Raw genomic sequence first — 18,448 nt, forward strand, 5'->3', positions numbered from 1 at the left:
GTTAAGAAGAGTGAAGGAGAAATTTTTAGTTTCTAGCTGAAACAGCCTAATGGGTAGTGGTACTACTTAGTGAGATAGGACTGCTTAAAGGGATTTGAGGGGTAAAGGGGGAAATGAGTTACATTTTGGATTATTTAGGAGGCCAAGCTGACACATGGATAAGTAAGTAACTCACTCAGTAGGCCTGCCAATTACCTCTTGAGATCCCGGCTATACATAGGAACTTTTAGCAGGCAATTATTTGCTTTTGTTTTGTTTTGTTTTGTTTTTGAGACAGGATTCCTCTTGGTAGCTCTGGCTTGCCCAGAACTCTATATAGACTAGGCTAGCCTCGAACTCACAGAAATCCACCTGTCCCTGAGTCCTGAGTGCTGAGATTAAAGGCAAACCTCACTATGCCCAGATCATATATAGTTATGTTTATAAACCCTGGAAAAATATTGAAAGTATTTAATATTACTTCAGGAAGATGGCCTTGGATCCATCACAGAGGAATTCTGCTATTTATGAGGCAAAAACTATGGCAAAAATTAGAGAAGAGGAAGAATGGTAGCATTTTTTTCCATTTAGATTTTGGGTTTTTTTGTTTGTTTTGTTTTCTGTTTTATAACTTCTGACTTTAAAGTTGGTAAAATTCATGTTAAAATATGTCTGAGAGCATATTTCTTTTCTACAGGGACTGTTTTTAAAAGTTGTTGTTGTATTTTACTTTCTGTGAATGTGTTGGAATGCATGCTAAGAGTGCACATTGGAGGTAGGTCAGAGGATAACGGGTGGGAATGTGTTTCTCCTCTCATCCTCTGGGTCCCAGGGATTGAACTCAGGTCCCAAGGCCTTGGTGACCTCTGCCTTTTACCTGCTAAATTATCTCTATGGCTTCCTCAAGAGATTTTTTTGTTTGTTTATTTGTTTGTTTTAAAGAACACACTATGAGGGAGGGAGGGGGCTATGATCAGGATGTAAAGTGAATTTAAAAACCTCATTATGGACTTGATAGGCTGTGACCATATGGTGGGGGAGGAGGTCCCCTTCTGTCACAAACCTAGGGGAAGGAAATAGGGTGAAACAGGAAGGGAGGGAGGAATGGGAGGGAGGGGGTAACAATTAAGATGTAATCTGAATAAATTAAATAAAAAAACTCATTATGAAAAGCATTACATGCTACTGTACAGGTACTAGGTGAAGTAGCATATTCTAGTTGTTGGATACATTCTTAAAAGTTAGTATCTTGGAAGTGTTTCTAGGTCTTTGATTTTAAGTAGAAAAACATCCTGTTCACCTACTTTTCCAGAGATGAATAAAGGGTTGCTTCACATTAATCAAACTGATAAGAACTCAGATGATGAACTGTCACTTTAGGAATTTACAGTGAGAAATGTAGTTACTCAGTGGCCATGCATCCCCCCATTAAAAAAAAAAAGTTGTGTATTACTTCTGTATCTGTTGGTTAATAGGCTAAGAATGAATGTTAAAAAATCTTGGTCTTTCCCTCCTTTCAGGTACCAATATTGTACCTATGAACCTGGCATACCCTTTTCCCCACTCTAACTTTTCTTCTTTTCTTTCTTTCTTTCTTTCTTTCCCTCCCTTCTCTCCCTTCCCTCCCTTCCCTCCCTCCCTTCTTTCCTTCCTTTCTTCCCTTCTCCTTCTCCTCCTCCTCCTTTTGATTTTTTTTGAGACAGGGTTTCTCTTTGTAGCTTTGGCTGTCCTGGAACTCTCACTGTACACCAGGCTGGCTTCGAACTCACAGAGATCCATCTGCCTCTGCCTCCCAGAGTGCTAGGATTATAGGTGTAGGCCACTGCACCTGGGCTTTCTTTCTCTCCTTTTAAGCACAAGCTCTTATATGTCCAGGTATGTAGCCAAGGATGATCTTTAACTCCTGATCTTCCTGTGCTCACCTCTGTGGCTAGTACTGAGATTCCAAGAGCACCCCCACTTAGTGCAGTTAATATGGTGCTAAAGATCCAGCCCAGGGCTTCTTACATGCTAGGCAAGATTCTATAAGCTAGTCTACATCACTAACCTGTCTTTACAAATAATGCTTTCAGAAAATGAAATACTATTTTGCAGTTCATTTGAATTCACTGGTACTAATATTGTGAGTATTCATTCTCATTAGAACATTCAGCAAATTGGAATATATTTTCCATTTTCTTGTCTAAGACCATTGCAGAAGTTTAGATGTGGATTAAATATGGATTGGGAGAAAAATCTAAATGAGTCAGCGGCTTTTGGTTTGCTTTTAAAAACTGAACAAGTATGCTGGAGAGATAGCTCAGCAGCTATTGCTAAAATATTTGATGCTCTTTCAGAGGACCCAGTTTCCACTCCCAACACCTACATGGTGGTTTACAACCTTTGGTAGCTCCAGTTCCAGAGGATCTGACACCCCCATGTATCCTCTGCAGGCACCACGCATGCACATGGTACATAAACATACATTCAGGCACAGTGCTTATATACATAAATAAAACAGATAAAACAAAAACAAAACAAATAGAAAAGAGAACAAGGAAGAGGAAACAGAGATGAAATTCATAGTAGACTTCATCTGGAAACAGATGAGTGTTGAGTGATTCTCAAGTTTAGAAAAGATATTCAGGCTAGAGGTAGAATTGGTCAAATCTGGCACTTAAGACTGAGAGGAAATAAGGTCACAAATACAAAAAAAGAGATCTGGGATTAAGCTCTAGATGTAAACAGGTAAGGAGACAACAGAGATGGACTAAGAGAAGGAAGAAACCTAAGAAAATATTTCAAAACCAAACTGAAATGTTTAAAAGTAGCAAAAATCAGTGCTGGGAACGTGCATTACAAAGAGGGTAGTTCTGGGTTGATAGTACATTTATTATGTTGATTGTGGTGATGAAAATGGTTTTCCCCAGTTTATACAAATCCTAAAATTGTACCCTTAAGTATGTAGTTTATTACATGTAAAATTTCCAATAAAGCTGGTTTTAAATTTTAAATCAGCTCACAACTTGTATATTTTTATTCTTATAATGTCTTTTTCCTAAGAGGAAACAGTTGGCTTTCAAATGCTGTTGATATAGCAAAGCACAATGAGAATTCGGAATTGATCACAGTTTATAGAGTCCCCTGCCCCGCCCGAGACAGGGTTTCTCTGTAACATTCCTGGCTGTCCTAGACTCCCTTTGTAGACCAGGCTGGCCTTGAACTCACAGAGATCCTGCCTCTGCGCCCCCCACCCCCAGTGCTGGGATTAAAGAAGTAAGTGAAAATTCAACTCTCCAAATGCCTCAAAACTCAAGGCATTTTGAGTGCCATAGAAATGGAAATTCCACACTGATTTCATGTGACAGGTTAAGTTAAAACACAGGCACACTGAGATAATACTACATAAAATTATTTACAGGCTCTATAAACTATATAAAAAGCACAAATTAATTTCTGAGAAAGAAAAACATAGTATCACCTGAAACATTTCTGTTCAGCACTTCAGAAAAGGGAGCTCATTCTGTAGCACCGAGCCAGCATTTTGGTGCCATTAACTAGAATGCCATTTGTGGAGTGCATTGTTTAGAAGTGAATTTGTAGATTGCTCAGGCCTGTCCTTTTGGACCATGAAGGCAGGTGATCAGTTGAAGGTCTGCTTCAGCTATTCAGTGAGGTCAAGGTCAGCCTGGGCTACCAAAAGAAAAAAACAGTATAAACTGTGTGGGTTCAAGAGAAAATGGGAACTAGAAAGTGGAAACAGGAAAATAAGAGAGCTTTTTGGAAGAGTTGGGAATAGAGACTTAAAGGAAATTTGAAATCAAGGGGAAGTGTGGTGTTTTATTTTTTCAGAGCTGAGAGTACTTTACCACTGAGTCACATATCCTACCCAAGGTTGTTTTCAGAAGGAAAAAAATTATCTGGGTCAGGAGTTCAAGTTCAGCTTGACCTATATAGTGGGACCCTGTCTACAAAACATTGAGAAAAAATTACAGGCTATTTTTCAATAAAGATAGCAATGCTTGTTTTAATGCTGATCAATTGATTTGACATAAAGGGGAAAATAGTACAGTTAAATAGGAAAGTAATAGAATGGGGAAGGAGTGATATGTGTTTGTCCTTATAATTGCTCTCAATAATCTGTTATGACCATGTAAATTAATTCCAAGTCTGCTTGTGTATTTTGTTGTTTGAGGCTGGGCCTCAGGTCTACCCTTAGCTGGCCTTGACCTGGAACTCAGCAACTCTGTTATTCAGACAGCCTTTGAATATCTCCCTGGTCCTCCTGCCTCTACCTCCTGAGCACTGTGATTATAGGCACATGCTACCATACCAACCTTAAATATGATTATTATTCATAATTTGTTCAAAACCTGTGGGGTCTTTGGACAATATGCTTACTGAGAGCTGTATGTAATTTCTATGTGTAATAGTTATTATATTTTTTTAGCATATTTGTAATAAGTATTTGTTCCAATATTTATTATAAGTGCTGTTGAAGCAAGCACAAATTAGCATTTGTTATGTGTCGGTTTAAGGTATCAATGAATTATTTTATAAACTTATTAATATTTTTCCATACAATCATTGTACACCTGTCTCTGTAAAAGATTTCCATAAAGAATAATTTTTGCCATGTTCACTCATTCATTTATTCACTCATTCATTCATTCATTCATTTTGACTTTCTGAGTCTTGAACGAGATGCCTAATGCATGATGCTTTACCCCTGAGTTACACTCCTAGTCTATAACTGACCTTTAGACAAATTACTACTTCCATTACTAAGATATACTGAATGCAAGTTTTGAAATAGTTTTACTAAAGAGTTGGTATTTTTTTTTAAGCTTCCAGCATTCTATAATTACTTGCTTTAGAGGTGGGAGAAAATTAATATGCTTTGCTTGGGGTGACAATTTCTTTATGATTTTTGAGTTTCATAATATTAATGTATTATTTTCTGTAGGTGATAGGAAACACGAGATCTTTCAAGAGAGGCCTTTTTTTCTCAGCCTTATCTTATTTGGGTTTTGAAACCTATCAAGTCATTTCTCAGGCTGCTGTGGTTCATGCTGCAGCCAAAGGTAAGCATACGCTAGAGATCTTGAGGATTTATCTGTGGGTGGGTGGGTGCCTTTGTGCACATATACACAGGCCAGAGGTTAAGGTCATGCCTTCTTCTTTACCTCTCCACCTTTTTCAATATTAGTATTTATGTATGTGGGTGTTATGTCTGCATACCTCTGCACATGAGAAGAAGGCATCGGATCCTATAGGGGTACTGTTACAAACCATTGTGATCCACCATGTGGGTCCTGGGAATTGAACCCAGGACCTCCATATGAACAGCCAATCCTCTTAACTGCTGAGCCATCTCTCAGGCCCCTCCGGCTTATATTTTGAGACAGAAGTCACTGAACCTGGAGCTCTGCTTCCCAGTGCTGGGATTACAGATGTGATCTGTAATTGCACAATCAGCTTTTTATATGGCTGCTAGGGATCAGGTTTTCATGCTTATACAGGAAGCTCTTCACTGCCTGAGCTAGCCCCCTGCTTTTGAGAGTTTGTCATCAGCTTATTTTTGAATACATAATGAAACTAACAGTATTATTTGTCCTTCTCTGCCAGTCAAGAGTATATATTTATATTCAATATATTATTTATTAAATATTAGATATATTATTTAATTTCCTGTGTGTCCTGGTGGGGGTGTCCACAGCATGGTAGCAGAAGTCAATGGAAAACTGTTGAGAACTCTCTTGTTTTACCCTGTGGAGCCAGGGGATCAAACTCAACATGTCAGTCTTGGTGGAAGTCCCTTTGTATACTGAACTGTCTCACCAGCTCTCTTTGTAGAAATTTTGAGCTAAGAATTTTTGTTTTACATTTTGAATAGTGTAAAAGTGCGTTGTATATGTAGACTAAAACAGGATAGCAAAAGACAATGGGTAGCCCACAACCTATAAACTCTAGAGGTATGGACAGCACAAGTTTGTCAACCTCTGTTTTAGAAGGATAAAATGATTCTCTTACTTTTCTGTGCCAAAATGTTACACTCTAGATATAATAAAGCAGATATCTAGTCTAGAACGTGGAGAGGGGAATATTTTATTTACAAGTAGAATGCAGCTTGGTATCATTATCAGATAATTGATTGAAATATAGGAAAATTTTAGTTTATCTCTTCTCTGACATAAAAGAAACTGAACACTTTTAAGACTTGAGACTCCCTAAGCCAGTTTACATAATAAGGGGAAAACCTTTAGTATCTAAGAGAAATACAACTTCAATTTATGGATTGACTCTTTTGTAACCCTAAAGGAGAATGTGGTTGAGGAAGGGAAGTACTGAATACTGAACTGATGTTCTTTTAATGTTCTGATACAAGAACTTGAGGTTGTTATTATGAACTAGTTGGCAGGCCCAGGCACGATGGTGCATGTAGATCTCTGTGAGTTCCAGGACAGCTTGGTCTACATAGCAAGTTCCAGGACAGCCAGAGGTATATAATGAGACCCTGTCTCCAAAACAAAACAACAACAACAAAAACTCCAAACCAGCCAAACAAACAAAAAACCTGGTTGTCTAGTTCATTTATGTGGGACTATCTTGTCTTTAAGAAAATGGATAATTGAAGTCCGATGTGGTGCCTATACCTTCACTCCTAGCACCCAGGAGGTAGAGGCAAGTAGATCTTTGTGAGTTCAAGGCGAACCTAGTATACCTGCTGACTTCCAGGTCAACCATGGTTACAGAGTGAGACCCTGTCTAGGGAGTAAAAAAATCCCCATGTATTTGTTTTTAGACAAATACAGGGCTTCTTGAGGCCCATGAGCTTTGTGCATGTGTGGTAGCAGATGTGCAGGTGTATGGGAGGATACCCCATTACTCTCTTTCTCTACCTTCTGAGGGGCAGGCAGGAGCTGGGATGTGAGGAGATACATGTGTGTGTGTGTGTGTGTGTGTGTGTGTGTGTGTGTATCATTAGTATTGCAGTGGGTAGGATTGATTCATTTCATTTTTCTCCCTTGCAGTACATATATATTTTAATGAAAGCCTAATTCAGCTTTTTGGCTTTTGTTTGATTATATTCTGCACTTTGGGATTTTGTTTGTTTGCTTTGGAACAGGGTCTCACTATTTAGCCCTGGCTGGCCTATAACTCTATATGTAGAAGAGCCTACCCATGGCAAGATAATTCTGCTTAAAACAACAACAACAACAACAACAAACCCAGTAAATCCCATCTTTAGTTCTAGCTCTCAAGGTGTGGAGCAGCAATCTCTTTCAGTTCCAGGCTAGCCAACTCAGTAGTTAAGACTCAAAAAATACAAAATTCTAGAAACAAAACAAAACAGTGGATCAAATAATACAGCATATCCAAGTATATGGAAATTTGGGGCAACACACTGATGGTTCTTAGTCAATTAGATCAATATGAATTAACAGAATGCATTGTTTACAAGCTCTTGTGGAATATTTTTTAAAATACCACATACTTGAACAAAGATTTAGTGCATGCCTGCCCTTTCAGCATCTTTGAGACTAGCACAACATTCTGGACCTCATAGGGCTGACTTTTTTTTTTTTTTTTTTTTTTGTGCAAGAACAACTTGGGCTTCTTAAGCTACCTAAAAAAATAAACCCAAGAGGAAAAAGGTACTGTGTACTTGGTAACAAAGAAAGCCTAATTTTTTTTCTAATAATCAGCACAAGGCCATGATAGAAAAGTTATTTAGTCTTGGTCCTGAGTTTAATCACTAGTACTACTAAGAAAATTACTCATTCATTCATATTTTCTAGTCCTGCAGTAACAAAATAGGAATCAACAATAAGAAATTAGCCAAGAAAATCCAGTATGTTTGATAATTTATATCTAAATAATCCTCAAAGAATAAAGCATCCATTGTAAGATACTAGAAGAGACTATCAGAAAACTAATACTGAATAAAAGGAAGGAAATAATGAAAAAAAAGTTGAGATGGTTTTTTAAAAATATTTTTAATAAATATGGACTATTCAAGTAGTGAACACAGGATAGTATGTTCTAATAGCAGTATGACAGTGAGCCAAAAGCAAAAAGGTATTATATAGAAAATTCAGGCAAGCACAGAGTGTAAGAAAGAAAAATGTTAAAAGGCTGACTTAAAGACAAAACAGTAATTCCTGCACTTAAAAAGAGGCTGGTGTGGGAGGATCCAGTGTTGAAGCTAGCCCGGGCTACACAGAGACTGTGTGTGAAAAAATAAAAGAGCTGAGTATGTAACACAGTGGTATTGTGTTTGCCTAGCACCAGCAAGGCCTTGGGCTGATCCCAAATACTGTGAGAATAAACAAAAACAGCAAAGACAGACTTAAAAATAGAAAACAATAAAGTGAGCATCAGGAAACTATGGCTAGAGGTCAGAGTTATATTCCATAGGGCAGTGATTACCATCAGACATTGTTTTTATCTTCTTTTCTGTTTTCGAGTCGGAATTCTCCTGTGTGGTTCTGGCTGGGCTGGAACTCATTATGTAAAAGTCCAACTACCTCTACTTCCCAAGCGGTGACTAAAGGCAGTGTGCCCAGGGTCAAATACAACATAAATGTGGAAAGATTAAGAATGACCACAGCAACTTATAAAAGAAAGCATTTAACTGGGGCTTGTTTACAGTTTCAGAGGTGTAGCCCATTCTCGTCATGGCAGCACGCATAGACTCACAGGCAGCAGGAAGTGAGAGACACTGGCACCAGGCTTGGGCTTTTGAACCTTCAAAACCCACCCCCAGTGACACTTCTCTAACTAGGCCACACTTCCTAATCCTTTTAAATAGTGCCACTGCCTGTTGACTAAGCATTCAAATGTCTGGGGACCATTCTTATTCAGATCAACTCCAATGACTAAAGAAAGAACAGACAGAATATATTTTAAGGTAGTAGAGAAGAAGAAAATAAAATACACTCAATACACCAATGGGCAGAAATTATCAAAGGAAAGAAGCAAAGAAATCAGTGTTGCTGGTCTCCAAGGTGGCTTCCCCTTAGAACCCTGCCTACTTCCTGGGCTGCTTGCCTTTGTGTAATCCTCTCTAATAATGAGCTGGCTGGACTTCATGGCTATTTTCTGTCCTATGGCATACTGACAAAAGTGATAGAAGATAATATGCCAATTCATACCGACCAGAGCTTGTTTTCTGGGCCTCTCATATCAGTTTCTTTTTTAGGTAAGTACTTGGCTCTTTACTGCTAGGCATACTTAACCACTACCCTAAGACTGAATTATAATTCTTTCTTAATGGCAATTTCTGTTCTTACCACAAGATGGTAGCAAATATCCAGAACCAAAGAAACACTAGAGCATCAGAATGGCCTGCTACATTTAAACTCGGTGGGCTAGATTACTGTGTGCATACTACTCTCCTGCAGGTGGAAGCTTACTCACAAACGACTTGAAGATGAGTTAGTCACAAGTGAGCAACCTAAATGTTCTCCATGTATCACTTTACCTGCCTTCCTTTCATACTTTTGAAACATTACTCTTCAAGAATGAATAAACCTATAGATAGTCAGTACTACTTAAGTAATATTTCCTAGTATTTCTAATTGTGTTTTCTGTACTTCTGAGACAGAAGAATTGGAGTGAAACATTTGCCTGAGATCTAACTGATGATGTTCCATTGGTCCTTGACTGTCAGTATGCATATTTTCCAGTTATTAAGCTCTCTATAAAGAAAACACAGAAGTATGAAAATTTTCGGTCCCTGATCAAAATTTAAGCAGTATTTTGGTTTTGTCCTGGTGACTCTGAAGTGATACAGTTCATTTCACAAGAAAAACTGAAAAGCCAACGTGACCTAGCAAATATTTCATACCATTGGCATTTTTTTTGGAAAAAAACTGCACAAATGTTATGAACTGGTATATATTCATTTTAGGTCAAGTTTAAGATTTCCCTGTATATTTGTGTTTCTTATATCATCTCAAGATAACTATATTATAATTTAGGTTGAAAGTAATTTACTCTAAAAGCTTCGATTGTTTTATAGAATGTAGTATCTATGTCAGCATCATGGCTTATTTTTAATTTTTTCAAGATAGTGCAGAATATTAAATAAGACAACAACTGATTTTCAGATAATGTACATGGACTGGTCTGCATGCTCCTACCTGCGTACCTGTGTACCTGAGTACCTGAGTACCTGAGTGAGCCTGTAGTACTATAACTGCATTTTTTTCATGTAGTTTTCAGAATTCTGTTTTAGAAAAAGACATTACACATATTTTAAAACCACATATAGAATAATGTATTACACTACAATATATAATAAAGAGCGTGGAGCTAGATGGATTGAGAAAAAGACAGAGAAAAAGAGAGTATATATAAATATTTAGAAGGGGGACTATATATGAACATTTACCCAAGGAAGACAGAAGAGGGCATCTGACACTCTACAGCTATAGGTGGTTGTGAGGCAGAGATGCACTAGAAAGCAAACTCTAGCCTTAAGCCCTGAGCACTTGCTCCAGTTTCTATATTATTATGTCCTAAAGTACATGGTACTTAACTAATTAGCAGCAGAAAGACTATGCAGGTTTATGTGCCATAAATTCCTCATAATAAATCACCCTATTCATCAAATTTAGTGTCTTAAGCCCTCTAAGTTTCAGTAGATTACTTACTATAATTGCTTCATGCTTACTGCTGCAGTACTTTTATGTAGATGGTTCAGAATTTCTGATGTAAAGATAGTTTCTTTGTCTGATTATATTAATATATATAAAAGTGATGTTTTTATTTTCATTTTATGATTTTGGAAGTTGAGGAAATACTTGAGCAAGCAGACTACCTATATGAAAGTGGAGAAACGGAAAAGCTTTATCAGCTGCTTACACAGTACAGGGAAAGGTAAGCAATGAATGATTTGTCTCGGTTTGAGATTAACTCAGAAACTGTTGTTAATATTAAAATGGTTGTGTTCTTAAAACTTTTGTATAACTTTTTTTCTTCCAAATAGTATTTCTTAGAGTTCAGTTTATAGTAAGTCATCATTTAAAATAAATGACTGAGAAGTGCTATTTAATGTCATTGATTTGTTAAATATTGCTCTTATTTTACTGGAATGCTGAAATATTTTTTCTATTTTGTTTTGCTTCATAAAAGTATTGCTAAATATATGCATTTTCTCATTATCTGTATTTCTTGAAAAAAGTAATTCCTAATTGGTTTAAGATTTATATTAATTGCTGGAGTTTACGATGGTTCTATAACACTACTGAATGGCAGTGTGTTGTTTAGAGAGAGTTCTCAAAGAAACACAAACACTTCCGTCTTCTGCTTTTAGACTGCATGTTTTGTATAGAATGTCAGTGTGTACTCTTTCAAAGGATTGGCATAAAAACCTCAACTCTGTAAGTCAAATAAGGCTAATGACATTTCCAGGTATTTGCTTCATCCTCCTACTCTGGAAATATTCAGGTGCTTTTTATTGATTTTTATCCATAGTTTTGAAAGCCAGCCCTCCTGCCCCAATCCCATCAACTTTAGTTGATACGTGTGTGTACAATCAGCCTTTACTGCTTCAGTCTGTCTTCATGAGTTGGCTGTTTTGGCATTTTACATTGCTTCTTTGAAAAGTAAAGTGTAATTATTCCTTGTAACAGAATAATAAGCACACTGCTGATACCTTTAGCTTCAACATTTTAAAGTGAATTGCTATTTTTTGTTAACAGAGGAAAAGATAAATTCTACTTAAACACACATATTTAATAAAAAGTAATTCAAGGTTCAAACATTTTTATCAATTGTGATTTTTATTTGTTGGCCATCTTTTGTTTTATATGATTGCCTTTAAATAACAGTTCCTGAAACTTAGGATTTAATTTGAGATTGAATATATTCAATCACTCATTCATATACAAGTAAGTGACTATTACACACCGGTTGTTTGCCAGGTATATTTGGGGCAAAGGACTCGGCGTTTCCATTTTTATAGGGTTCTGATCCTGTTCATAAGGCTAACGTATTTTATGGTACTGTCTGAGCCATGTAGGAGTTATATGAAATACAGTGCTAATAAATCAAGCCTCATGTTACATGCTGAGCTTGAGGGCAAGTGTTCAGAGAACCGCAGTGCAAAATTATGTTGTAAGGAAGTGAGTGTTTTAGATATTATATGCTGATAAGTTAATACTTGCAAATAATTTGTAAATTGTCAATAGATTCTAGCAAATAAGGGCTTTTATGAAGGAACATAATAGTATTGATAATGCCTCTTATATGATACCTGATATATTGTAATTCACTGGAAAGAACTGTCATTAGTGTTGTGATTTTTAACAGTTTTTCAGTGTGAATAAGACAGTTTTATATCTTGTCTAAAATTAGTGAAGATGCAGAGCTACTGTGGCGGTTGGCACGAGCATCACGTGACGTAGCACAGCTTGGTAAGACTTCTGAAGAGGAAAAAAAGGTTTTGGTGTATGAGGCCCTAGAATATGCAAAAAGAGCATTAGAGAAAAACAAGTCAAGCTTTGCTGCTCACAAGGTGAGTCAGTTAATAAACATGTTGTGTGATGAAAGCTACATTGGTCTCTACTTACCTAATATCTGTAATTTATGGAAGGGAAAAATGTTCTATTTTAAAGGATTAGAGACAGGGTTTGAGTTTGAATAGGTAACCGAACTCTGATAGTATGCTTGATGAATTCCTTTTGTGAGTGCCTGTCTTTAAACAAATCGTAGTAAACAAAAGTTACTAACCTTTATTTGTAGTAGTATAGCAAGCACTTGACATAGTCTGTTTAATGCTGAGCATGTTGGTATAAAGCTGTAATCTTGGCACTGGGCAAGCAAAGGCAGGAGAATGGAGAGTGCCAGGATAGCTTAGGCTACATTGTGAGATCGTGTTTGAACTAACCCCAAAATGCCCTACCTTTCTGTGTTTCATTTTCCTTACTCTGTTTCTGGTGTACACGGCAGTGAGGGAATAGCTACTGTGAAAGTGGGAACCACTGTGATTTTCATTAACTAGCTGCTGCATCTCGTGACTGGTGTACAGCAGGTTTTCAGTAATGCAGAGAGATTGGCAGTAAAATCATTGGTATCTTGGATTAGGACATATTCTTTCTTTTAAGAATTAAATTGAAAAACAGTTTTTAAAAAAATACTTTTATAAGTATGAGTGTTTAGCTTGTATATATGTATGCTTGTTTACCACATGCATGCCTGGTGCCCATGGAGGTCAGAAGAGGAAATTGGGTCCCTTAGAACTGGATTTAAGGTTAGTTGTAAACCACCACATGGGTACTAGAAATAGACCCAAGTCCTCTGCAAGATGTATTCTTAACTGCTGAGCTATCTTTTCAGCCCCTTTTATATGAGTTTCTGTGTAAGAATTACTAATCATCTTGTTGGGACTATATTTCATTGAGTGTAGATCAATTTGAGGAGTATTGTTATCTTGATAATAATTAAGTCTTCTAGCCCAGTTTCCATTTATTTATATCCTTAATGTTTGTCAACAGTGTTTTGTGTTTTTAAAGTACATTTGCTGACTTAATTTGGTTAAATTTATTCTCAAATTTTTTTTTAAAGATTTGTTTTTTATGTATACAGTGCTCTGCCTGCATGTATGCCTACATGCCAGAAGAGGGCACCAGATCTCATTGTAGATGGTTGTGAGCCACCCTGTGGTTGCCTGGGAATTTAACTCAGGATTGGAAGAACAGACAGTGCTCTTAACCTTTGAGCCATCTTTCCAGCCCTCTCAAATATTTTTAATCCTCTTAACTGTTTGCTTGAAATATTTTTGAGATTATTGCTGGTATATAGAAAAGTGGCCATTTTTGCATTTTGATTTTATGTCTTGCATTTGCTTGGAACTTATTTAATGGCTCTATTAGGCATTTATTTATTTATTTCTTAGGCATTTATTTTATTACAGGTGTCAGATTAGATGATATCATCTGTAAATTCTGTTTTCTATGTTCTTTTTCTCATTTGAATACTTTTAAACTACTTTTCCGCTCCCGCCGCCCCCCAATTTCCCTGGCTAGAATCTTACATGTAGTGTTGAAGAGTAGTGACCGGAATCAATATCTTTGTCTTACTCCAGGCTTTTGAGGGAAAGATACTATCATCAGATAAGATCTTTTTGCTTTATGATCTGCATTTTAAATTATGTATACATGCAAGTGTCTGTATATGGATATGTTCCAGTGAGTGCAGGTACCTTAGTATCCTAGTCAGAGGCATTGGTGCCTCCTGGAGCTGGAGCCCCCAGATTAGGTGCTGAGAGTCCAGTGCTCAACTGCTGAGCCATCTCTTGTAGCCCAGTCTTTATTCTTTTAAAAATTGACATTTATTGAAATGATTATTTTTCCAAGTGTGTTGCTTATAACAGTAAATCTTATTAAATTGGTATATATTATATAAAAGGGGTTCACTGTGACATTTTCACAGGTACATATGAAATTACACTAATTATCCTCTTATTGTCACCTATTTTATTTCCACCCATATCTCTAATTGACTCCCTTTTACTTGCTTTAGGGGCCTGTATAAAGACAGTTTCAGTGGACCCTGTGATTTGAGCACACTCTCCTCCTACACACTTCCTTTTTCACATGAATCATTCCAAGATGGTTACAACCTGTAGAAAGTATAATAATAGCCTAAAGCCAAGCCAACTTCCACTTCAACTCCAGCAACTTTAGGAGACTAAAAGAATGAGGATATTATAGTATATATTAAAGCACTTGTTGCCAGGGTAGGACTGAAGGAAAATAAAATGAGTAAGCCTAGTAATCTGTATAAGAAGAACAATGAGAAATGATACAAGAGGAAATAACAAAAAAAGAGGTAAGGCTGTGTCAAGTCAAAAAGAAATACAGGGTGAATGGCTAATTGTGGTGCCTATTAGCATAACAAAGAGCATGCTGGTGGCCTGTAGGCGCTCTCTGACTGGAAGGTTCATGTTGACTGACATCCTAGTTCCTCTCAGCTCTTCTTACCCAACCCCTACCCTAAATTACTCCAGTTCATGGGTTCCTTTCTCAGCTTCTCATTCCTATATAACCTTGCTCTCTTGGACCCTCCCTCCCCTCTCCCTCTCCCTCTCCTGTTTAAGTCTCTTGCTTCCCTCATCCTCTCTTCTCATAGCCTGGTTCAGTCTATGAGCCATGCTCATGATAGTAAGTACTTTTGCTGTTCTGGACTTTTCCAGATGCCATTGGCTGTACTCTCCCTCATCTACAATAAAAACCTTCCCCTCAACCATACCTTACAATGGTCATGTCCTCACTTTATGCAGGTAGCATGAATAGTGGAGTGAATAGAGACTTGGCACCCATACAACCTAATACCGTCCCTGTGCCTGATAGGCTGAAGCAGGGAGATCTACCAGTTCAGGACGCGTGGGTTCTTTGGGAAATACTGTCTCCACAGAAAAAGGGAGAAGGGATGAATGAGAAGATGAAAAAAATTAGATAGTATACAGTGTCTGTATCTATAGAGTCCTTCATGAGTACAGGTGCAGCCTGTGTAGTCCCTTGTGTGTGTGTAGGGGCAGAGTGTCCCTGATCACGTGTAAATGTCCAGGCTGCATACTGTCTCCGTATAGTCAGCTCTATTCACTCAGCTGCTTTATAGTAGATGCGGAGTGTCTAGTGTAGTCTCTGGCATATGCACAGGTGGAGGTTTTCTCTGTGCCAGTAGTTCTCAACTTTCCTAATGCTGCTATCCTTTAATACAGTTCCTTGTATTGTGGTGACCCTCAAGAATAAATTGTTTCATTGCTACTTTATAACTGTAATTTTACTACTGTTATGAATGGTAATATAAATATCTCATATGCAGGATGTCTGATATGCAACCTCCAAAGGTGTCACAAACCCACAGGTTGAGAACTGATGCTCAACAGTTACTTGACTGAATGCATGTGCATAATCTCAATGTCATCATTTGTTTTAGTGTAGGTGCAGATCTTGTTTCTTCGCTGTCTTGCTTTTCCTTCTCTGACTACTTGCCATGGAACATAGCCTTTGTAGTATGTTCTTTGGGTATTGGTGTTTGTATTGTATGTACAACCACAAAGTGTAGTCTGTTGATTAGCCAGTTATTTAGTTTTTTTTTTTTTTTTTCTTTTTTTTTGGAGGGGAGGTTGGTTTTTTGTTTGTTTTGTTTATTTTTTGAGACAAGAGTTTCTCTGTGTACTAACTGTCCTGGACTCACCTTGTAGAACAGGATGGCCTCTCCCTTTTGAGTGCCCACTTAGCCAGCTTTTTGTGTGCATCACAACCAGAGTACAGTGTGCTGATTAGGCAGTGGGTCTTATAACTAGAGGTGTGTCTCAGTCTCCAGGTATTGGACAGGGTTGTGAGCAAATGTTGCAGTAGTATGCCTTAATACATAGTACCTTGAAGGACTTACCTCTGTTTGTCATTTCTTCCAAGGACCTAGTGATTCTCACTCCCAGGGTATGGCTCAGACCAGGTTTCCACTGGGTGAGGTTCTGCTTTGTAGCTAGAGGTTTGATGGTTGCCAAGACTCAGAATCTTTCCATGACATTTGGCCTAGGTTTGCAGAGAGGCTGGTGTAGGGAGGGCACAATGCATCTACAGTCACTTCCCTGTCAACTCAGCATGGGGCTAGCATTTTTTTAAAACATTAAATATTCAGGTGATTTGAGTGTTTTGTATGTGTCAAGTCTAATTGGTTTTCAATATTCAAATATGTTTCTGGGCTGGTTTTTTTTTTTTTAATCCTTTCTTGAACATGGAGTGTTGAAATAGTTGAATGATCCATTTTTCCTTTTCAGTGTCTTATTATCAGTTTTGGATATTCAAGCTTGTGCTATGTGTATTTTTCTATACTTGTTGCATCTACTTGACTGTGTTTTTCATCTGTACAGTTTTGGTCTTATAGTCCATCTTGTCTGTTATCACTCTAGCCACTCCATCTCTTTCTAGTACTGTTCACCTGACGTACCACATACATACGCTTAGCCTTCATCCCATATGTCTTTAGAATAATAGCTTATAGCAAAGAACTTCATGCCAGATGTCAATTTCATTAGTACATAGCGTTTGGTTCCTATGTATCTTTGATTACTTTGATTACATTTACTGTCACTTTGGTGTTAGACTTCCTAGCCTCTGCAACAAATATGAGAAATAGGGTTGTATTGTTTAATGTACCCAGTGAATGCTGTTTTGTTACATCAGCCAAGTCCCCTTAAAACAAGCACTCATGGTTGCTGGTGAGAAATATGCCCTAGTGCTATGATGACAGGCATGTACCTGTTATTCCACCTAGGTCTTTCACAGTATTTTTACCTCAAAAACTTGTTTTTAGCTGCTGCTGCTTCTCCTTCTTCTCCTTCTTCTCCTTCTTCTCCTCCCCCTCCTCCTCCTCCTCCTCCTCCTCCTCCTCCTCCTCCTCCTCCTTCTTCTTCTTCTTCTTCTTTTGAGACAGGATTTCCTCTGTGTAGCCTTGGCTGTCCTAGACTCACTTTGTAGACCAGACTGGCCTCAAACTCACAGTGATCGCCTGCCTCTGCCTCGCAAGTGCTGGGATTAAAAGCATGCACCACCACCCCTAGCCTTGAGTTCCTTTTTTATTATTGATATTTTGTATACTGAATCCTTATTCTCATATTTTTCCTATTTTGTTTTACAAATACTTTATTTTCAAATTATATGTATGAATGTTTGGCCTGTGTGTATTTCTGTGTCACATGTTGTATTACCCTGAGGAGGCCAGAACAGGGTACTAGATCTCCTGTATCTAGAAGTTTTAAGCCCTTCTTTGGTGCTGGGAACTGAACCTGGGTCCTCTGAAAGAGCACCATGTACTCTCTACTGCTGAGCCATCTCTCAGCCCCGTTTAGTTCCTATTTAAAAAAATAAATTCGTCTAGTGTGCTCATGCATACACATGGCCATGCCACTGCCTGCCTGAGAAGGCAGTTTGTTTCTTTCTACCTTGTTGTTCTCAGAGACTGAAGTCAGGACATCAGGCACAATTGGTGGCCAGTGTCATTATTTGCTGAGCCATCTTGCTGGCTATTAACTTTAGTTCTTTTTTTTTTTTTTTTTCTGAGACAGGGTCTCTGTGTAGCCTTGACTGTGCTGGACTTATTTTGTAGACCAGCCTGGCCTCGAACTCACAGAGATCCACCTGCTGCTGCCTCCCAAGTGCTTGGATTAAAGGCATGCACCACCATACCCCGCTTAATTTTAGTTCTTTATACATTGTCTTTATGTTCAAATATGAATAGTATATCCAAGAAACTTCTGTCTATGCCATGTGATGTTACTGTGGAGTTGTTAGATAGGGCCGTAATGATGTTGTGGTACCTAGTTTGTTCAGAGTTCTTATCATGAGTGTTAAGTTTTTCTGTAGCTATCCAAATAGTCATGATTTCTGTATGTTGTTGTATTATATTACATAATAATTTATGTACATGGAGCGACCTTTCATCTCTGAGAAGAATCCTGCTTTGGAGACTG

The 18,448-nt window shown here is 37.8% G+C and overlaps 2 protein-coding genes across 3 annotated transcripts in view; one reads left to right on the forward strand and one right to left on the reverse strand.

Moving 5' to 3' along the window:
* Cpne3 (copine 3) overlaps positions 1–18,448 on the reverse strand; it is a 146,882-nt gene that overhangs the window by 62,843 nt on the left and 65,591 nt on the right. The gene's annotated exons all lie outside the window — the stretch shown is intronic.
* Positions 1–18,448, forward strand: part of Rmdn1 (regulator of microtubule dynamics 1) — a 34,131-nt gene that overhangs the window by 2,111 nt on the left and 13,572 nt on the right. Inside the window, exons 2-4 of the mRNA XM_051160613.1 lie at positions 4,925–5,042; positions 10,758–10,845; positions 12,325–12,484. Coding sequence (XP_051016570.1) covers positions 4,925–5,042; positions 10,758–10,845; positions 12,325–12,484 — 366 coding nt within the window. The remainder of the gene's footprint in view (positions 1–4,924; positions 5,043–10,757; positions 10,846–12,324; positions 12,485–18,448) is intronic.

The sequence above is a fragment of the Acomys russatus genome, chromosome 2 (assembly GCF_903995435.1).
Source record: "Acomys russatus chromosome 2, mAcoRus1.1, whole genome shotgun sequence".
NCBI classification, from domain to species: domain Eukaryota; kingdom Metazoa; phylum Chordata; class Mammalia; order Rodentia; family Muridae; genus Acomys; species Acomys russatus.